Genomic DNA, 21,789 nt, shown 5'->3' with positions numbered 1-21,789 from the left:
ACGATAGCGTATATCGGATAATGACTGTACAGTCTGTTCCCGAGTTACGCGGTTTCTGCGTTCCCGACGAATCCGCGTAACTCGAATATCCGCGTATGTCGAATTTCACGTTTTTTGACTAAAATACTATTGATTACTCGGAGTTTTTTTTTATTTAATTTAGTACTTTAATACACTTTATCATTTATTTGATATGATTCGTGCAGAAAATTATAATATTTCTGGTTTTTAAGCGGTTTCAATTTGTTAGCATAAATGCAATTTATACCGAACTTGACGCAAATTGTACTGATTTGACATTTAATCTGTCAAATTTAGAAAACCACGTATCTCCGAATCCGCGTATGTCGAGAACCGCGTAACTCGGGAACAGACTGTATGTATTGAACTGTCATTTTTCAACAGCACGGATAAACGGACAACCGGATAAAAGGTACCCGGATAAACGGCGCTTCACTGTATATTCTATAGTAAAGGTCTATACAGGCGGTCCCCGAGATACACGGTTAATGGGGACCGAAAACGGCCGCAAAATACCGCGCATCTCGAATTTCCGCGTAAGTCGAATCTCGTGATTTTTAGCCAAAATATCAATAATTTTCGTGTAATTTTGAAAGTAGGGGGTGGTTTTAGCCACTTTATAAATTATTTGATATGATTCTGACGGAATATAACAGTTTTAAACGTTTTTAAATAGTTTTTAACATTCGATCAAAACGGAAATTATTTGGCAATTTACAATTGATGTGTCAAATCAGTACAATTTGTTCAAAGAACTGTCAAATTTAGAAAACCGCGTATCTCCGAATCCGCGTATAAGAGGTACCGTGTATCTCGGGGACCGCCTGTACAGCGGTCGGCAAACTATTGAGTCAAAGGGCCAAGTTTAGTAAATGATTTTAAATGAAAAGCGTTTCTATGGCTCCATTATATAATACATTACATTACAAAATTTAAAATTGTATAAAATTTGAGCAATAAAATAGTTTGAAAATTATATCAAGCTTTCGAGAAGAATTTAACTTTCAGAGAGCTAAAAACCGTGAATAAATCTCATTTTCAATTAAATGCAAGGCTGAACAAAATATCGTTCTTTATATCGTGATCACAATAAATAAATGTCATAAAAATGTCTGTAGGTAATCAACCTAGTAGAAAATCCTTAACCAGTGGTGGATCTAAATGGTCTATAGTATGCCGTATGTATTAGTAGTGAACAGAGTACTAGCGACAAGGGCCCCCGGAAGGATAGACGTTGGGGCTCCGAGGCTGGCGAATCATACGAAAAGACGTACAGTAATTTGTATACTAATATGTTTTCCCCATCTTTCAAAATCAGATAAATCCTTTTACGAGCCGGATTTGAAGTTGCGGCGGGCCGTTTTTGGCTCGCGGGCCTGACTTTGCAGACCGCTGGTCTATAGAATAGTAAAATACAAATGTGTTGTCTGATTAATGGCTATCAATATCACCGACTTCATTCATTTCTAGCTTATATCAACTTTTCTATTCTATTTATATACTTTTATATATAAATCTTAAGCCTTGCTTATATAGCAGGTTGGTTGTTTTGTTTATAGATGCTTTGAGTCTCGCGAGTGCACTTAGACATAAGAGTTTAGTATTTAAATATATTGTACCGAACAATTTCTAGCAACGTATAACTTCAATGCGAAACATTACAACAGTACAGAGGAGATGTGAAGATGTGCTTTTCAATTTAAATTGTTAAAATATTTAAACCATTACACCAACGTAAACTAAAATCACACTATTGTTAGTTTTATTTTTGTTTTTCTTTGAGGATACAGTTCGTACATCATTTACAAAACACTTGTCTCCATCTCAGCAGGAACTTTAAAATTAGATATGGGTGATTTATACAATGGACTCTCCATTTGATACTTCGTTTCTTGTTCCCTTTCCTTTTCGAATTTTGCAAACATTTTTCTATCGTCGTACATAATTTTACATCGGTAGCAAAATAGCATCAGCAGTCCACCGATAATGATGGATGCAGCGATAGTGAACCCAGCAGCAATCAAGTTGATCTCTTTGCATTGTAAATTCTGTACCTTTAGCAATGTTTCTCTATTGTTCGCAAGTTCGTACGAAAACCTGTAGTCACATACATTCTTCTCGTCACTGAATCGAAAAGTGCAGTTTAGCGAATCTGAAAATATATGATTTTTTGTTCGTATTAAGTTTAATGGAGTCACGGTAACACGTATTAAGGATATTAGTGAGCTTACCATCAGTGGCATCAACGAGCTGCACTTTATACAGCCCAATTTTTTCACGACACTTGTTATCTAAATCTTGGCATGGTATATTGTTTATCTCATGTACTGCACATCGAATACAATCCTCGTACGACGAGCATAATGCCGGTTGTTCCCCATCCTTCGTTTCGCAGAATGGTCCGAAGAAGGATTCGTCACAAGAACATCGTCCGCAGTTGCATTGCCCGTGTCCAGAGCAAACAGCATCATTGGATGGTGCCTTACAACCAGTTGTGTCTGTAGTACATTCACAATTGTCACCTGACCACGAGTCGAAGCAGCTGCATGTGCCACACGTGCAAATACCGTGATCTGGACCTCCACAAATGCTTCCATCAATGCTACAGGAATTAAAGGTATATAGTATATGTACATAGTTAGTTACTACATTATCATGTCTAGCTGTCATAGCTTCATTCCTTACTCCCAATTATTATTGGTTTGTACGTACGTGGCACATTCATTGCATTCGCAATGCTCTCCCTCAAATCCGGGATTACAATAGCATTGTCCGCATATGCATTCGCCGCGATCGGAACAAATAGGACCAGTACGTAGTTCGTCACCTACACTGGGCGCCACACACTGCTCGAACAATTCGCGTCGATTTTGAGAGTTTTGTAAATTGCATTCGCACGTTTTGCCAATCCTATGAAATGAAAATGATACTGTAACAAGTTTTAAAAACGAAGTTGACTGCAAAACTAATCTCTATGTAAACTATGTACCCTATGTACTGTTCGCTCTGGTCCATTTATTAGACTTTCGCGATTCAAATCACACTATGCCAACCATGGTCCGATTGCTAGTATGAGTAGAAGCTTTAATATACATTACTAGTCCATCGATGTTCATCACAGTGTGGACAGATTTAACAAAAGAATATTTTTTGTTGTAATTAGTCAATGTCCTCTTGGAACTTGTTGCATCCGTAGGGCAATATAAATGAATAAATTAAATTAAACTAATAAGTCATACCATCCGACATAGCATTGGCATTGCCCGCACACGTAATCTCCGTTGAAGTTGCACAGCTCACTCAGCTCCATCGGTTTCTTATTTTTTTCACAGTTACAACTAGTGCGCAAATCTATGTCCAGTTCCACGGCTTCATTACTGATCAGTTTCTCTTCTATTCGAACTGTAACATTCTGTAATTGGTGAATTAAATTAACCGGTTGTGGAATGTTATATACGCTTTAACTGTTTCATTACCGTTATTGACGGATCTTTAGGATATTCCAGCAGATGTATTTCAACGTTAAATTTATACTCTTTTCCGATTTCAATATTGTCACATCTGTTGATCGGTTGCGGTTCACGATACAGTCCTGCACAATCAGTGGTGTAGCGTAGTTGCATGTAGTCTGGTGAATTGTCTATAAACTCCACCCGCTTAACAAACTCTCTATATCCCTCATCTACCAACTGGATAATGTTGGAGGAATCATCCTGCAGTCGGCCAACACTGGTAAACTCAGGCATCAGATCGCTTAAGCGCCGGTAGTATGCTTGCTGCGCCTCGGTGACGGCAAATATCACAGCCGTTTTGCTTCGCAACAGTACGCGCCAAATTTGTTCCAAAGAGGGATAATCGTACTTTAAAGCATCTACAAAGTTTCCGTCACTGTCCAGATGACACTGTTTATCGTTTTCTTCCACGATACCCGCCAGCAGCCCATCGCCAGCCATATGCAGCCATCCGTCTGTGGCTACGATCACAATTTTACGGGTATTTGAACCCCATCCGATCTGTTTCTCGCATACCAGCACCTGCATTAGGGCATCTAGCCCCGCTTCTAGATTGTCCACATTTCCAGTGACATTGCTTTCTTTGACCTGCGCAATAAAGCTATCGATGTCGCGTGTAATTTTCAACCGGTGCTTAAAGCCGTAGGTCGGTTCGCATTGGTCGTTTTCTGAATAGCACGGATTCTGAAGTCGATGTGGTTCGGATTGTATGAACGGAAAGGCGGGCTTGTCAGCAAAACTACCAAAACCCAACTGATAGTTGGCGGTTAAGTTAGCTAATGCTAGTGCTAACTGACTACCCATGCTCTCGAGCGTTGCTTTGTCGTCACGCATCGACCAGGTAAGATCCATCAGGTAGTACATATCCAAAGGATAATTTTTCGCCGGTTTGTACTTGAACGAAATGGTTCTGGAGCCCACTGGAGTTAGAAAATATTACATAAAAATTCGCACAGCAAACCCTTTTGATTATATCCGACGACCGCTACTTACACTTTCCTAGACGTAAATTCATTTTTTGTGGCATTATTTGTACAGCTTCCAACTGCTGCGAATCGAAATCCCGATGCGGCTCATTTTTCTCGATTTCAAGGAATGAATAATCATCGTTTGTCTCGATTTTTAACGCGTTGCATTTGGATTCTAACAGCTCATGTTTAGTCATGCATCGGGATTTTCGCATGTCATACAACTGCAACAATAAACAGAACAATCAATCGAAATCATTTGATGCATATAAAATCATTTCTTAATAACGCGGCAATACGTGTTGCACACATTCTACAGAATTTGTTGACCATTAACCATGTAGATAGCGATGAATGACTCACCTCATCTGTGCACCATGCACAGTCTTTATCAGCGTCGAGACATTCGATGCAATTTTTTTGAAAGAAACACTTGGATTGAGTAACAACACGGGACGCTGAAATGGCCACAAAACCACAAATCTTATTATTTTATCAACTGTGATCAAAGCACTGCCAACGAGCTTTGTACATCGTACAAAGCTTCATAGCATCGTTGTTTGTTTCATAACAAAACTAATCTTACACTGCCCAAATGCCAAACTAAGCAGATACGTAGTCACCAATAGAGTTACAGATATCTTGAATGCGGTCATGGCAGCAAGGAACTTTGCAATTGCGATTTTAACTAAACGTGCCCGAACTCTGGTTTGCAAGAACACTGCATACTTCTTAATAAATTATTGATCGAATATAATATCGGACAGCTAAGCGCTCGCTGCCGCTCAGTTAACCTCTTAGAACGATTGTAAAACTGCACGATATGTAACCACACCGGCGACATGCCTTATTTATCGACACTGAAAGCCCTGATAAGATAACCGGAACCCAAACAAACAGAGCAACGCGAGGGGATCGAGCGCTCTCTTTACTGTCGCAGAGCCGCACACAGCTAGTTGCTTAAAGAGGCAACGTTCTTATGCTTATGTTAGCATTTGCTTGAACGAGCGCTTTCCGCTTAGAAATGGCACAACAGGCGCGGATTCTATTACCAGTGAATTTATTTACTGTGAAGCGATAGAGTGACGCAGAGAGAATGTAGCTGCAGCTGTGGGATGAACAGCAAGACATCTATTTTACCTGTGTGTTAGTAACATTGGCCAAACACGTGAGTAACGTGTAGGCGTGGTACAATCTTACAATCTACCCCAGTGTTACAGAAGCATGGTATACAGTAACAGCCAAAAATAATATTGCAATATGGCTAAGACCATATTTCTCAGAAAATTCACGTAACTAAAGTAATACTAAACATCTACTTATATTGTTTCTTTACTGTGGATTTCATATTACATCACAGTATTACTGGCTTTTCTACACTGTTCAAACAACAGTTTTAATAATGTTTATAGATGTGATTTATTCATAGCATTTATAGTAATGCTATTCCATCCAAACAATATAAAAAAAGTTAATTTTAATTTGCATTGGCAATGCGCTGATTTTAATTGCGGTTAGCAATGAGATCGGATGAATCATGCTGTAGAAATATGTTTGCTGGAGTCACCGTTAGCACATTAAAGTATTACCATCTTCTGGTGATCTTTTAGGCAGCGGATGTTGCATGTCGTAGGAGATACAACAATGAGCTATAAAACTTTTTTTGTGCCTCGACATTGAATGCTCCTATTACGAGTATATGAGAAACAGATATTGTAACTGAAGAAATCGTATAGGAATGTAGATTCATCCTGGTTGTGGATATCTCCCGGGATAATTTGATCGTCGGGAATAGATCGTGGAATGAATATTCACTCTCGCTATTGCCATGTATTTCCTTTCAAAGATGAGAAGACGTTAAAATGGTTTGCTGCTATGAATTACATGGTGGTTTATATTTATGTTAACATGCCATTCGATTTCATTTGCACTTCCTAATACCTTATACCAAGGTATCATTTCGTTGCTCAAAGGCAGGGTTGTATTTGCTCAAAACCGATTGCAAATCCGAATGCACTCGATTATGAAACTAAATTTTATAAAAGAATATGCATTAAATGTGCCGGCATATGATTGGCAAGATAACTGCGAAGGTGTGTGAGACGTACATCTGACTCAAACGCAAAATAGTAAGAATTGAATTGAGACTTAAATTCGACGAAGTTGAAATACCTGCTTACTCGATTACCAGGCCATGCTAGAGACCAACTGGGAAGTGTATTAGTTGACAGCGATAACCTTGAGGTGGTAGAGAAGTCCTGCGATCTTGGGACGGTCGTTACTTCGGACAACGACATCAGCAGCTAAATCCGGAAACGCATTGTGTAGGGGAATCGTGCATACTATGGGCTTCACCAACTGCTGAGATCCAGAAGACTTCGAGACCGCACGAAATGTGAGATATATCGCACATTGATTTGGCCGGTGGTTCTCTATAAATACGAGTCTTACACCATACGGGTGGAGAATGAAAACGCTCTGGGCGTGTATGAGTCTATCTTTGGCGGTGTGTTCGAGCATGCAGTTTGGTTTTTGCCATGAACTAGGAAGCATGAACTAAGAGGTACTTGCTGAGCTGTACGGCGAACCGGACATCCTGACGGCGGTGAAGATTCACAGGATACGATGGCTGGGACATGTTATGAGAATGCCGGACTCATGTCTTACCAAGAAGTTGTTGAATATCGACCCACAGTTCGGCACGAGGCGCACGGGAACACAGCGTGTTCGATGGTTGGTTCAGGGGAAGCATCGGGTCGGAGATCGGGTGTCTACATAGACGGAAGGAAGGGCAGGAAGAACGGGAAAGAATCGAATTGTTGAACGGGTCATAACACGGTGACGTGCGCTGGCAACAAGCTTTCTTTGTGAGCAGGTCAACGAAAGAGTGGTAGGGAGAAGATACGTATAACATTCTACTCCATATCTACCCTTCTCAGTTTCTCCATAGAGTCACACACCCTGACTGTATTTCTGCACTGCATTTCTGCACTACTCTAGTTTGCATTTCGCAAACTTTTCGCACAATGAACAAGCATCTCTATACAGTAATATGACATTTCTCAACCCGACATAATCATTCCGTTGGTTCTGGTATTATAATTCCCTGATTATGCTTAAGTAATTTATACCATACTTAAGGAATATTTGTAAATCACTTATCGAAATACTCTTTTTGCTGTATGGAAGATGACGGCATTCCAATATCAGTAACGTTTACGACTAGGTAAGTGTACGGCAACTGACTCACTAATAAAATATGGTAGTCTGATGATGAACTGTACATTAAAGTTCTTTAATGTACAGTGGAGCGCCGTTTATCCGGGCTTCTCGGGACTTGACTTCGCCCGGATAAGCGATTAACACGGATCATGGGTCAAATGATATATTTTATCACCAATTCCTGGTTTCCTCAACAGCACGGATAAACGGAAAGCCGGATAAAAGGTACCCGGATAAACGGCGCTCCACTGTATTACCTTTTTATCTGTATACGAAGTTAGCATTCATAATCATAGTATTTATAAAATAAACACAACGGTTACAATAACTTTTTTGTTCTTCCTTTATTGACAGAGCATTATCATCTAATGTGATCATGTTTTAATTCACCCATGTTTATTGCAATAGCTGAACTGAATGTACGAGGCAACCATTCTGTAAACTGTATTACTAAATCGAACAAGACCGGCTAAGCTAGACGCTGCTAAAACAGTTCTAACATTAACAACAGGGCAAGAACGATGCATACCCGTACTTAACTGAAATTCCTTTTGCCCATTTGTAATTATACAAATATTGCATCTTTATCCGGCGTATACTTTTCACCAATTAATCAGTAGTATTACCATATTTGTTTTCCTAATTAAACCAATGTTTTACATCCTTTTTCTCTTCTTCACTACCGACGTTGTCCAGAAGGGCCTGGTATCGTTAACTAATTAATTGAATCAATTCTATAATGGCTAACACATACATACATCTCGCTCTAGATTTGAGCGTTAAAGTACACAGTTTTCTTTTAATCTGGCTATATTTTATCGTAAAGCATTCGCGTTATTTTTACATGATTATAGCACACGTTCACCAGTGCATTGTCGGTGGACCAAAAGAGGCGTCGATTTAGTGGTGTTATTGTTATCTCTGGCAAATGAATTAGAAATATCTTTTGTATTATCGCATTCTGAATTATTTAACGGCGTTATAGTATGTTGCGGAGCAGCATCCGGCACCAACCGTCGCAAGAATCCAGAATTACATCCCCAAGGAAACATCCTGTAAAATAAAAAAAAAACCGATTAGGTTTATATTTCCGCGCATTATTGCATTACTCGCTTACCATTTGATGGCCAACATCAAGCGTAAATAACCAGGTATAATAACATATTTCTCATTTTTCTGGACACCTTCGATGATTTTATCGGCCACATCATTTGAATCTAGTGTAGGGACCCACCTATGGAAATTGACAGACGATGAATGAAAATATGATATTTTGAAGGTCATTGCTATTTTAAGTAGGTTATTTGGTCATCTTTTTTTCTCGTAAGAATATGATAATGTATTATCAATTCGATCCTATTACAAGAACTTTTATCTTATCTATTTCTTTGGAAAAGTATACATCACATATAAAGTATTGAATTATCGATCAAATCAACTTAGCAAGTGATGAAGAATTTCAAAGTGGCGCTATACTATTAAAAAACTCTTGGAACAGGTTGAAAATAATGAAATTTTAAATTTTTCTCGGATTTCGGATCGGAAGCCTTATTTTTATTGAAATTTAGTTCTCCGGAAAGATGTTGTGCTTGCATTTGGGACAAAAGTAATACTACAACCTGTTATTCTAACATCACATGTTTTAACTAAATTGTATTAAATGCTTGCAATGGTCGTTAAAAGCAATATTTATACTTTTTTTAAAACGTTTAAAGAGTTACAAAATAACGCTTGATTATTAAGCTATTAATCTAGATTTTTCTTAACTTATAGCTGTTTCGAAACGTTTACATGTGAGAGAATTATTTGAACAAATCAAGAACATATTCTATGAAAACAAATAGAATCCTTATTAAATTATATCTCATATATGAATATGAAAATAAGCATAATTTTTTTATAATTCTCCACAGAAATACTTTTGCGAAACGATGTCCTTTTAAATATAAAAGAAAACATACCTTGAGTTAACGTCGTCAAACATTCCAGTAGACTGTATGAAGTACGGGCAAATGACTGTCGTAAACACACCCTGCGCTCGGAGATGCTCAAGTTCCAATCGTAACGCTTCATCAAAACCAACCTGTACCATTCAACCGTAAAATAAAATAAAGTAATCCGCATAAGTACCAAATTACAAAATACATAATACTGAGCGTTACTCTGCTCATACTTACCGCTGCAAATTTACTGGAACAGTAATCTACCAACTTTGATATACCAACATGGCCGGCAAGAGAGGCAATCGTTATGATATGTCCATGATCGTTTTTCAGCATTGCTGGTAGGAATGCTTTTGTCGTCTATAGTGGGCGTCGGAAGTGATACACGTAGAATAAAATAGAGAATAAAACAGTTATTTCGATTTCGATTTCATTCTTGCATATTGTGTTCCTGGGTTGTGGTCCAACGAAGATTTTTGATCACACAGTTAAGAAGCTAAAACCCACACAATGATATACCTTCGCATAGAAATAATCATTAAAATTCAAGTCATTCACTGCACAGTTTGGCATGACTTCTTGAATGCCGGTCTGCATGAATTAGTAGTTGAATTGTAAGGGTTCTTCTTCCAAATATTGCGTTCAAAGTATCGACCAACCAACAAAGCTCAAAACTCATAAACCATTTTCTTACCCAGAAATGTGCCAGTACATTGACGCTAAAGGATCGCTCTATCAAATGATCAGGTGTATCTAAAAGGGCACGTCCAGAAACGACTCCGGCATTGTTAAATAATAAAGTTACCTGAAAAAAAGTGTACAATAGTTAATACAGAAACTATAAACTTTATAGACTTGGATACAATCTGCAGAAAGGCATATATACTTCGTAGCTAAATGCAACTAATAATTAATCTTTTTCTTCTTCTATTTGACGTAACGTACTTCGCGGACTTGCCGGTATGTACAGGCTTTCTAGACTTATTTAGAAACTCAGTCCTTGCTACGGGGGGATGGTCCCATTTTACTCATAGGGGAACCCACGACGGGTATGTTGTATGAGCTGACGACTGTACCACAGGATCGCCCCTAATAGTTAATCCACCAAGTTTAAATCCTTAGAAACTTAATACAACAACAAGTTCTAGGTTGCATTTTTGCATCTAGTGCTTTTTGAATTTCCGTTCAGTTATCGCCAAATGAATCTGTTAATAAAACTGTATATTACTCAGACAAGCAATCACAGCCTCATGACTTAACTGAATCAAGTATGTGCTCTACTTCATATGTAACAAACAATGCCAACAATTTGTTAATCAACTTCAATGCGAACATACTTACATCGCCAATCTCTTCCTGTATAATTTTCGCATATTTATACACCTCTTCCTTGTTCGAGATGTCCACTTTGTAACCTTTGCAGAGGCCTCCTAGAGATTGGATCAGCTTTACGGAGTCATCCAGCCCTGTACCGAGATAGAATGTAGCAATTTAATATAAACAATAGATTTACTTTTAATACAAACAAAAACTTATGTAATGACTCAATGCATTGTCTTTAATTGCTGTGGTATAGACAGGGTTCATTGTTAACTGAACACTTAGAGCATGCCTTTAGTGAATAAATTACCTGTTTCATTGAATACTGCTCTTTCGTGGCCTGTAGATAAAAGCTTTAAGTCAACGTGCAAACCTCACATTCTCAATGCGTAGCTATAAAGCAAGGTTAAGGATGCAAGGCAAACGAGAAATAAATAATAGGAATGGGGTGTGTTGTGTTCCTATGTGTGTTCTAGCGCAATTTTGCTTATCATAACTTGCAGGTGACCATATCTAATCGCCGCAGTATGAAACGTGCAATAAGGTAGAAAGAAAAAAACTTTTAATTGGATATCAAACCGGTTTTTTCAAATATTGGAGATGAAGAATAGGTGAAATCGGTATGTACGTCAAACAATATGTCAGACTATATAATTCGGTTTCAATGGGGTATGCTGTATTTTTATTGATCCCGATGATCTTGACCTAGTAATATAATAATATCCCGCTTCTTATGCTGATCAAGCATCTCCGCGTGCATTGGCTCGACGACCTTGGTCTGTTTTTTTTTTTAATTTTCTTTCGGTATTTTGCATTTTTGCTTGCGTCTTCTGCACTCAAACCAGTTCCATACGCTTTATCATTTGCTTCGCTCAACGTCCTCGGTCAACAGTTGCCAAAAGACATGATCATCAGTTTTATCGAAGCAGCGTCCACATATATTACCTGCTGGCAAAACAACTGGTGTTAAAACAAAAGTGGGCAACGGAAAAAGTAAGAGTAAACATATAAGGTAGCATGTCTGTCTGTACATCGCCGACCTTGAATATCTTGCAGTCACTTGTGCTTTTACATCGCTGAGACAGCATCATATGTTCTCCGTGTTTTGTCAATGTCAACGTATTAAGCGTAAAGATATTCGTATTTTCTTCTTCAGCTCGTATGAACAGAAAATCTTCTACTTTTAATTTTAGCTTTTTGCTTATTGCTGCTTTTCAGAAATGATCTTGGTACTTTTAGGTGCGCTAAACAAACCCTTAATATGAATTAATAAGTTATAAATGGAAACAAACATTGTAAAGAAATATAAAGTAAAGATTAAAAGCGAATTTATTTACAAGTTTGTTTTAAATTGTTCAAGATATCAAATGATCAGCTAGCAGTTAATTATTAAAATTTATGCAGACGCACCCGTATGTGTTATGTAAAGTTTTATATACCAACAATTGTCTAATTTAAGGAATACAATTACATACACACGGTTTCATCATATTCAAATTGCTTAAACATATTCAACTCAAGACTCTATGACTTTTTAACCTTCAATCAAGAGTAGACGTATGTGCACACATCGTCAAGTGTGTAACTCATTGTGTAGCCGCCTCGTAGGTAATCGAATCAATGGATTATTGAGAGCTTTCAGCCGCTAGTCATCCATTGTACTGCAAAGCAAGTTCGTTTGACCTTCAATAAAATTAGGTGTACCATTAGAAACGCGATGCCAAATTACATCTTTATTTTCCGTAGGGCGTTGGGTATATATCCAATATAGTCTACGGACAAGTACTGCTCACTCCTTCTGTACAAAGGGGCGATGAAAAATTCACATACTCAACTACAGCCATGGTACACCTTTTGCAGCAATGATATTGAGTACTGTTGAACCAGTCATGGTCAAAAGTAACCGGTTTAATACACAGACTCTTCACATCTCTCGTGTCAATGGCCATAAACACTATCGAAGGTTTTTATTTTCGACACATTACACTTGTACGATATGCTGACCAGTCATTGCAAGATTGCTTGATTTTAAACATACTGCATTGTGTCATCTCACTGTGTTAGGAAAATACGTCTGCCAGATGAACTAACAAGCACGATGTTGAAATCTTGATTTTTCCTTTTTTTGTGTCAAACAACCATTTACGAGAATGCCATGTTTTGCACAACAAGTCTTCCATTTTTAATGATTCATTATGAAGCTAAGGCACTTTTTCGCGTTCTTTTAAAAGCAAAAAAACGTCATACATGACATTCCGTCCTTTTGGAATGGCATCATACTCACAGCAACAGACAAGCGTAACTAAGCATAGCTTTTAAATGCACTTCACTGCTTCTTAAATTTATTTTGTCGTATACATACCTTCTTGATTTATGTCCCACAGCACAACTTTGGCGCCAAGCTTAATGAGTCGAAGGGCTAGCAACCTTCCAAGGCCACCTCCGCCGCCGGTTACTAATGCTATCTCTCCATTCAAGTCTTTCTTTGGCACGCCAAATATTTGATAGTAAAATGCCTGAAAAAAGGAACGAAAACCCAAACATATTGTAAGCTTAAAACACGCTACTGGTACATGAAGAAGAAAGAAAAATCAAAACAAATAAAAACCATTCCCCCGATATTCACGGTCAATTGTTACCGCTAAGAAAAGCACACAATGGCTGAAAGTAAAATGATTGTAAAGATGCATAACTTTATTGGTGAGCAGTGACCATGGTCATGACATTATTTGCTTTCCAATTACTACCTTCCTACAGCACAGGCGGTTGCGTTGTTTGAATTGACATACGTGCTAGCAACAACCTCCAAATCCCCCAGTTTTCATTCAACACAGATTGAAACTGCAAACATTTCTCCCTTTGGCACTGTATTAATTCTACCTGCCTGTTTGCGTTTTTTAGACTGTAAGTGTATTGAACAACAAGCAAAACGCTCGTGCAAGACAAAACAAACTTACGCAATTTTCAAATTTGTTAATTTTGCCCAAGGCTGATCGCATTGGCTAGGGATTTAGCTTTCTGGCGAGATATTCAACAGGAGCTTCAAGCGTCATTTGCGAGCAAATGGCAGACATTAAAGGCAAATGTGAGTCGGTACCCATTCATATATCGGCACCTCGATTTAGTTCCCCCGGCCATGATGGTAGGGTGTGTTGAGGATCGTGTTATTGAGTATGTATACTCGGGTACTTCTCTCAATTTATAGAGGGAAGAAGTCGTTTTAATAATTACTGCTTGAAAATCATCTCGAAAAGTTTTTTCATCATCGCACACACCGCAACGCAATACACACGTTAATTGCTACGAATCTCGCATAATATCATTATCGTGAATGTTGCCTTGCTTCGCCGGTGACTAGCAATCTTCGGAGGATGTGGGAAAAAATACCACCTGTTGTTTGTGAAGTTGATTTAATTCGATTTTACATACTATGTACTTGCATCCACTAATAGCTACGATACGCTGAAGCTTTGAAAAAAACATTTACAATATTTTCAAAACTGTGTTATGCATTCAGCACTAGGAATATATTTTGATTGTATGTATGCTTCAAGATTGTCAATAAATTTGATTGCATTCAATCACAATAGTCCAATATTTTTCATCAGTAATTAATTTGTTTCTCGTTAGGTAGTTTTGGTAGAGTTTAATAACATCTTCTAACATACTTCTGTTGACGTATTCAACTTAGTCTTTCAAATATGAGAGTCTGGATTGTAATATGCAGGAAACAAGTCACATACAAATGGTCCATATTATGGTAATCAGTTCACCAAAACGGCTAAATCTGCATTTAAAAGTTCAATCGCATGATCGACTCCAATAATTGTTTTGACTGACCCTGACCTTTTTTTTAACAAATATATTATAATATTATATTTCTGTCTGAAGCTATTTGAATTTGTAGAATTAACTGGTTTACAAGCCATGCTATATTGTGCTACAATGGGTATAACCGCGCACTGCATTTCGATCGGAGCTGCCATGATATCAGTATGTGCATCCAAAGCATAGGCAAGAGCATGTTTGCACAATATCGCCTTTGCTATACCCAATACCTTAGATAGTCTGTAAAATGCAATGGCTCCGGGAGGAAAAAATGTTGGCAGAGCTTTTGCATCGCAGTCGCTCCATCGGGTAGCTAGCTTTGCGCGGTGAAGGGTTACGTAACTGTAGGAAATGCGGCGGTGCAATGCTAGGTACATGAACTAGCTGCACTATGCAGCTTGATTGAGGTAACCGGTCTTCGGGTTGAATGAATCTTTGGGTTCTCGAATGTACGATTGTTACAATAAAAAACCAAACATAAGTCAGGGTTCATAAATTTGTTATTTGTTATTTATTAAGTATAAATTCTGAATTTTCATCATTCCATCCAGTACAGTAATTGAAAATGCTGTATTTTGTTCATTGTACTCCAACTCAAATGTTATTCCGAAACCACTTTAAGCAAGAATGAATTCCAACTACTCACCTGTAATATATATCCTAGCGATGTTAGCAGAAACACTATCACATCCATTATTGTTCGTCGAATAGACGGCTTATTCCGAGATGGATTAAGCTCGGTTTGGTCGAACGAGAAAGGTTTTCCTTTGGATGCTAACATTTTGTATTTTACCGTATGCGTGGCAAGTTCTTCAAATGCTTGCTGGTCTGCAAGCCACAATTTTTCACTTTCAACTTCCTCCAGACAAACGGAAGGAACGTTTGTATGCGTTCCTTATAACGCAGCCCAAGAGGGGAAACTCGTTTCACACTACACTGGTACACCAACAATTTCACTCAATCACTTTTACTTCCTTCTGTTTTCTCACGTGTGTAATCTTTTCGGCGAGTACTGCAGGGCCTAAACGACTACTACTTCAACACAGGCATAACTGAAATCACATTCGCATCGGTGAGCTGTAGATGAAGATGAGTGTGGACTATATGTATATATGTAACATAAATGTTTGCACGGTATGTTTGCACCGGTCTTGTAACAGTACAGCACTATTGTTTTTAAGTTGCTTTTTATCATTCACTTTACCACAGACCATGCAAAAAGTAGTAAACACAGCACCGAATATCAATAAAAGCAAAATCTAAGGATCTGATAGAAAGATTGAATACCTCACTTAAGATATTATATGCTTCACCAGTGTCTTATAGCAGTATTTTTTTCGTCTTCTTTGTACCCCAATTAAAAGTATGATTCAATGCCTGACACAACACCTACATTGTATGTTATGCGTTACCGTAGGTGCATAGTTACCAAGTACGCTGAATCTACCGAGACACGCTGCTCAGCTGGTGTGATATAATAATGTAATCTAACAAGCAAACGTGGTTGTACTCAAATTAAGGCACTTTATACGTTTCACTTTCTAGCAGTTACTCTTCTTCTCCAATTCAGGCCCAAAATGCATAGACAATTTGAGGTTGCAATAGCTTTCGTGTGGTTGATGTATTTGTTGTTGTTTCACAGCAATATGTAATGTTACAAAAATGTTAAAATTTACTCGATGCAAAGATTATTGATGTTTACTTACGGTGTCCTAATCGTATGATTCACATATGCTTTATAATTTAAAAAAAACATGATACACAAAAAAATAAGTACACCAAATTGTATGCTCCATAGAATTTAATACACACGTTTCATTAATTTAAATGTAGCCTGCTGTCAAATAAACGCCAGCGTAATAATTATTTAAACACTTGTCACTTTAGACACCTGCTTCATAACGATCACTCTACACTCTATAGCATGGAACGGCGCATGAAACAAAAAAGTTGTAAGGCGACAAGCAACGAACTTGCGCACTTTTCACGCATCCAGAATAAACCACACAACACAACGCGAACGAAGCTCACCTATCACATTCGCCTTGCCAATACGCGCGCTCGCTAGGGTCGCGATCAACGGACGATCAAACGTACACCACCACTCTACACCACGGTTGGCAAGCATCTATCGTGCCCCATCTGACTGGCAAGCATCTGGCCCCGAGGACGACGGCGGTAATTGAAGTTTGTAATAACTGTTACCGCTGCCGTGCCTAGCGTACTTGAGGTGCAAGCCTTTCGTGATACTCCTGCCCTGAGCCACAGTCGAGCGAACTGTTCCGTGTCTGGGGCACAACGATACACCAGGCTTGGATTATAGTTGCGTTCATTTCAACTCAAGCAGCCTGTTTCGTTCGCCGCGGCACAAACAGCTCTGCTATCCCACTTTGTGCAACATATCCCTGTCGCTCTTTTGCTGTTGCTTTCTGTTTCGATGGTTTTCCATGCAAGTGCTTCTTCATTCGCTTCTTTACTCCCATCTTTATAATGTATGTTGTGCTCAGCTGATGTCGGAGCTGTATCTCTTTTTATGCTGTTTTGCAGGGGTTTTGAGGGGTTCTCATAATTTTGGAACATTTTCTTGCCTCTTTCTTCAGGGAAGTGAACTTTATGTGAACTTTTTGGGAATTGGACTTTATGGCACCTTTTTTGAACTATCATTTTCGAATTTCGGAAATTCCTATTGGATTCCAGTCACCTAAGGATCACTTCCCGTTAGAAAGAGTCAAGAAAGTGTCTCTAAGTTATGAGAACCCCCGAAAAACCCTGTATTGGAGAGCCATGAGACTGTTATTGAGCATTCGCGATAGTTTACGTACCCAGTCGAGTGCGTACAAGGACGTAGATGCTTTGCATCTTTACTCTTTTCTACTGTGGTAGTATCGTTCTGTTTTGGTTGCTTTCAGTTGTTGTATGTCACAATGCAAGTTTGTAAAAATATACCTTCTTTCTGCAAAATGTTATCACATTCATCTAATCATTAAAACTCTGTAGCTGATAATTTTTTTATGTTTTTTAAGATATCGATAAGAACGAGAATGTTAAATTCCAACAACAATCTGTGTCCAAATGTTCTTGTAAAAAAAAAATATAAATGGTTCTTCTATGTTATCTAATGCAAGTCGTCTCTATCTCTGCACACAATGGTACTAATTTCATTATGCCCGATATACATTTTTTCGCATTGCATAAGACGTTGTAGTGCAATATGCAGTCGTCAGATAAGAATTGACGCATGGCTTCAACGGGTGATTCACGTTTGATTATCAAATTAAGGTGTTTTGATTTCTTGATGTTATTTAATACCTCTCGTCATATACGCGAAAGGGGCGTTTTGCGCTGCGTTTTCTGCCTTTATTTACATACTACGCTGTGGTAGGCATATCGTTTCACACAACACCACAATGCTATGTTCGATTGTATGCTTGTTGAGCAAAACTATGTTAACCTGCTTTGCCGTCCCGGATGCGACCAAGCTAACCTGAGGCAAATATTTAACACGATAAACAATTTGTACACAAAATCACTGTATGCAAAATACGCCAACATTCTGAAGAAGAAAAAAACTTTCAAATATTTGCACACCACTCAGTCCCGAATCGTGGTTTATTTTCTATCGTTTGATGCTAATGTTTGTTGAATTCTTGCCGAAAAATTCTGTGCCCGTCATTGTATGACCATTGTGTGAAGCCGGGGTTTTGCCTTTTATCACGACCGAACTGTAGAACCGCACTACATACCTGCCTCAACGGGTACCAATGATCCCGTTGGTAAAGGTAGCACAAAAATGCCAAGAAATGAAAACGAAAGCAAATACTTTCTCACAATCTGCGGGCTGAAACGTTCGTCGCAGCCGTTTTGCGACGGTGTGAACGGTGCCGGTTCGGTACCGTTAGCGTGCCATGACCAGCAATAGACGAATATCAAAACACACACAAACTCTCGGTTTGACTGTTCGAATCGTACTGCGCATGCTTGCAGTGTGGTCCGGCAAAAAAGGATGCTCTGTCTGTCAAACACCTTGATGCCATTGGTGTGTTTTACGAAGGTTGCTTGCTGTTATGTGTTGCTTTCTCACATTGCTGGTCAAGTTGTTAGCCCTGATCAAATTTGAAACGAAAGGTAACCGTTATTTGTTGATAGTGCAGCAAGTTCAATTGTTATGCTCTCAAATAAAAGCGAAAAAGCAATAAAAATCAACCACCCGTATTTAGTCAGTAAATTCTACTGACATTGATCTGCGGTAAAATGCGACATTGAAAGTCCCTGAACCGATGCGTACCGCAAACAACAAGCACACTAAGGTGGTACACCCAACAGACAGTAATAATAATAATAAAAAAAACAGTAGAAAACTGCAATCACTCGTTCGTGGCTGTGACTACGATGCCTTTCATTACAACTAAAGGTCTGAGTACATAACCTTCTCCGAGGCTTCGGGCTGTGGTCTCACTCGTCATTCAAATTCCACTCTTTACTCAAGTAATCTTTCAAAACACGCCAACCGGGCGCTGATCACATACGGCTTTCTTACCACCACACCGACGGGCACCGACCGCACAGGCACATGCAGAAACGCACCTGCACGAGAATCGCCATTAGGGAAAGGAGGTCAATTTCATTATGACTACGGTGCGATGCCACCAGGTATGTGCGATTGGATGCGTGGTACTGTGTTCGTGAGACGTCTTCAAATGCTCACGCTGGCGACGATACGGCTGTATTCAAACGAGGAGTGGCCGAAACAACCGACGTGAAGATACATCTAAATTGCTCGACTAATCATTACGAATCATAATTGCAGTAGCCAAATGCGGTAACCTTCTTTCATACCATATCGCTGAGGTACACGTATTGAAACAAACTTTGTTAATCGAATATATAATCACATCATTGCTGTGTAAATCTGAAGCACAAATATTTCCCTGTGTGAGTTTTATGCTTTAAATACTGGTTTACTAACTTTATGCAAAGTGTAAAAAGCAGGACCAAACAAGAAAAACTTCTCCGAATAAATTTTCAAACGTTAGAAAATCGCTCATCCTTTTTTTGCTTCATAATATATTTAAAATGCAAAATTCTTTCCAAACATACTTTGCAATACAACAATAATCGAGAAATATGTGAGCTCTAACTCTAGCTCTAGGTTTTTACCTATCATTTTATTTTTAAATTATTGAATAAATACTATGAGAGTACTATAGAAATAAATAGCTTTTACTGATTGTTACTATCTATGCGCATCTTTTGCCATATGTTTCAGTTCAACTCTCTAACCTCGTTTTGTGCCTCGGATAGCTGTGGAAACTCATCCAATATATTGAATTTACTTTTGGATTTGAAAGTCAGCACAGTTATGGTTCTTCCTGATGGTAGCGTAATAATCAAAGACTGGTGTCCGTGTCCATCAATCATGTCGTTCTTCGTGTAATACACATCGCTGGTAAAGATAAACGATTACACAGTTAGATAATAATACCGTTCAACAATTAATCGGAGTAAAATATGTGCTTACCCTGTCTGGAAGGATATATTTTCCGTTGCGTATTGCGAGAGTGTGTCAATGGCTCTATTTGCACTATCCAGATACGCTCCGAACAGTCCAGAGAACCATTGCTCAACGCGGGGCCACACCATCCGGCCGATAGGTGTCAGTATGACCTGTAGAACGGGAACCATAGTGTCGTACCGTACCAAAGATTTTGCATTATCCTCCCGGGGTTCGATCAGCCCTGCCGTTGCTGAACTATCATCGCTAGTGTTTATGCCGGTTAAATAATCCCACAATGGGAGTCCGTTGGCACAAGGCATGCCTAATAGCAGCAACACAGCGCTGGCACCAATAATCATGTTATAATGCTAAAATAAACGCGGTTCGATATTAATATATTATGTTTATAGTTTCGGAGTAAAATCACGTATAAGTACCATCTTAACAATGCTCACTGAAATATCCACTATCTTCTTGATACTTTCGCGATCAGAACACAACTGAAGTTGGCGAAGGTTGTTAAATTTCCTTTTCTGTTAGAAGTGAAAGAGAAAGGTAGGAAATGTTGAAAAGAAGAGTGATCAGTAGGAATGTCATTAAATGAACTGGTTTTACCTGTCTTTTAAAGATTCTGTCCCCGAAGTAGATTACAATGTACATTGGCAAAAGTGAAACGGTTAGGTAAAGGGAAAATAATGTATATTTTGGTATATTGTTGAACATTTTCGAGGACAATGTTTCATTTCCCTAATTTAATTGACAAATGTTTATTACTTGTATTAAAACCACAAATGGATGTTTGCCTTAGCATATTCTCATTTTAATTGTAAAGAGGCTTTTGGAAAAAAATCAATTAGAATTCAGGATATTTTGTGAAAAAAAAAATATTTAAAATTTGATAACTTTGTTTGCAACTCGTCCGTATAATAATATTTCCATTGAGAATTAAATGATCATCATTTTTGATTTTCTGCTTGATTGTTGCCACTTGTGTCTTAGTAACAGAAATCAAAATTATTTCACTGATAAATTATAGTTTGACACGCCTGCTTCGATGCGTAGCCCCGTGCGTAGCTACGTTCATGAATAATCATCGTAACAGTTTCACTTACAAAACAAAAGCACTCGTGAGTGCCTATCTCACAAATCGGTTAATAATGAATTTTCAACATTTTTGGAATCGACTAGTGCAAATTTGCAATGTTGTTGTATTTTTTACAAACAATTCTTCTGAGCAGAGGTCAATAATGTACAACCTTGACCTGCCGAACGTTAAAATATACTGCCAAATCGTTCTTATACTTATACGTTTTTTCGTTCAGTTTTCAATATTGACAGCATTATTCAACGCATATGAAAGGTTTTCCAACAGCTGTTATATATGTGTGCTGTTTTTAAAACTTCTGGCAAGCGTTGAATAATGCTGTCAACATAGGAAACTGATCCGGAATGCTGTGTATGAGAAATTAAAAAAGCTACAA

At 38.4% G+C, this 21,789-nt stretch overlaps 3 protein-coding genes across 12 annotated transcripts; all 3 read right to left on the bottom strand.

The window, feature by feature from the left end:
* Positions 1–1,756: 1,756 nt before the first annotated feature.
* On the bottom strand, positions 1,757–5,647 carry LOC120957476 (integrin beta-nu). 2 transcript variants are annotated; one of them, XM_040379697.2, is made up of 8 exons: positions 5,554–5,647; positions 4,865–4,959; positions 4,527–4,725; positions 3,498–4,453; positions 3,261–3,433; positions 2,734–2,931; positions 2,253–2,623; positions 1,757–2,173 (listed from the first exon to the last, which is right to left on the bottom strand). In XM_040379697.2, the coding sequence occupies exons 1-8, from the start codon at positions 5,630–5,632 to the stop codon at positions 1,824–1,826; spliced, it is 2,421 nt and encodes an 806-aa protein (XP_040235631.2). In that variant the 5' UTR covers positions 5,633–5,647; the 3' UTR covers positions 1,757–1,823. The 2 variants fall into 2 exon arrangements, with proteins under 2 accessions (XP_040235631.2, XP_049465725.1); XM_049609768.1 differs by lacking the exon at positions 5,554–5,647 and adding an exon at positions 5,088–5,513.
* A 2,450-nt stretch (positions 5,648–8,097) lies between these two features.
* On the bottom strand, positions 8,098–18,770 carry LOC120958576 (estradiol 17-beta-dehydrogenase 11). Of its 9 annotated transcripts, none has more exons than XM_040381470.2 (9): positions 18,558–18,770; positions 15,461–15,891; positions 13,349–13,502; positions 11,008–11,132; positions 10,361–10,471; positions 9,901–10,026; positions 9,685–9,806; positions 8,841–8,957; positions 8,098–8,776 (listed from the first exon to the last, which is right to left on the bottom strand). In XM_040381470.2, the coding sequence occupies exons 2-9, from the start codon at positions 15,593–15,595 to the stop codon at positions 8,572–8,574; spliced, it is 1,095 nt and encodes a 364-aa protein (XP_040237404.2). In that variant the 5' UTR covers positions 15,596–15,891; positions 18,558–18,770; the 3' UTR covers positions 8,098–8,571. The 9 variants fall into 9 exon arrangements, with proteins under 9 accessions (XP_040237404.2, XP_040237411.2, XP_040237406.2 ...); XM_040381477.2 differs by having other exon boundaries at positions 15,461–15,866; XM_040381472.2 differs by lacking the exon at positions 18,558–18,770 and adding an exon at positions 16,846–17,136 and having other exon boundaries at positions 15,461–15,914.
* A 1,267-nt stretch (positions 18,771–20,037) lies between these two features.
* Positions 20,038–20,759, bottom strand: LOC120959932 (uncharacterized). Its single transcript, XM_040383722.1, has 2 exons — positions 20,333–20,759; positions 20,038–20,257 (listed from the first exon to the last, which is right to left on the bottom strand). Exons 1-2 carry the CDS (start codon positions 20,665–20,667, stop codon positions 20,077–20,079), a joined length of 516 nt encoding a protein of 171 aa, XP_040239656.1. The 5' UTR covers positions 20,668–20,759; the 3' UTR covers positions 20,038–20,076.
* Positions 20,760–21,789: the final 1,030 nt, after the last annotated feature.

The sequence above is a fragment of the Anopheles coluzzii genome, chromosome 3 (assembly GCF_943734685.1).
Source record: "Anopheles coluzzii chromosome 3, AcolN3, whole genome shotgun sequence".
NCBI classification, from domain to species: Eukaryota; Metazoa; Arthropoda; class Insecta; order Diptera; family Culicidae; genus Anopheles; species Anopheles coluzzii.
This window is presented reverse-complemented; position numbering and strand designations above follow the sequence as displayed.

What these genes read in the sequence shown, in the direction of transcription:
- LOC120957476 (XM_040379697.2), bottom strand. Translation starts at nt 5,632, where the DNA reads ATGTCTTGCTGTTCATCCCACAGCTGCAGCTACATTCTCTCTGCGTCA. An exon ending in CTAAAGATCCGTCAATAACG is followed by an intron (nt 3,434 to 3,497) that starts GTAATGAAACAG and finishes CACCAATTACAG; the next exon opens with AATGTTACAGTTCGAATAGA. An exon ending in GCTCGTTGATGCCACTGATG is followed by an intron (nt 2,174 to 2,252) that starts GTAAGCTCACTA and finishes ATATATTTTCAG; the next exon opens with ATTCGCTAAACTGCACTTTT.
- LOC120958576 (XM_040381470.2), bottom strand. Translation starts at nt 15,595, where the DNA reads ATGTTAGCATCCAAAGGAAAACCTTTCTCGTTCGACCAAACCGAGCTT. An exon ending in TACAGGAAGAGATTGGCGAT is followed by an intron (nt 10,472 to 11,007) that starts GTAAGTATGTTC and finishes ACTTTTTTTCAG; the next exon opens with GTAACTTTATTATTTAACAA. An exon ending in ATGTACTGGCACATTTCTGG is followed by an intron (nt 10,027 to 10,360) that starts GTAAGAAAATGG and finishes CGCCCACTATAG; the next exon opens with ACGACAAAAGCATTCCTACC.
- LOC120959932 (XM_040383722.1), bottom strand. Translation starts at nt 20,667, where the DNA reads ATGATTATTGGTGCCAGCGCTGTGTTGCTGCTATTAGGCATGCCTTGT. An exon ending in AATATATCCTTCCAGACAGG is followed by an intron (nt 20,258 to 20,332) that starts GTAAGCACATAT and finishes TATCTTTACCAG; the next exon opens with CGATGTGTATTACACGAAGA.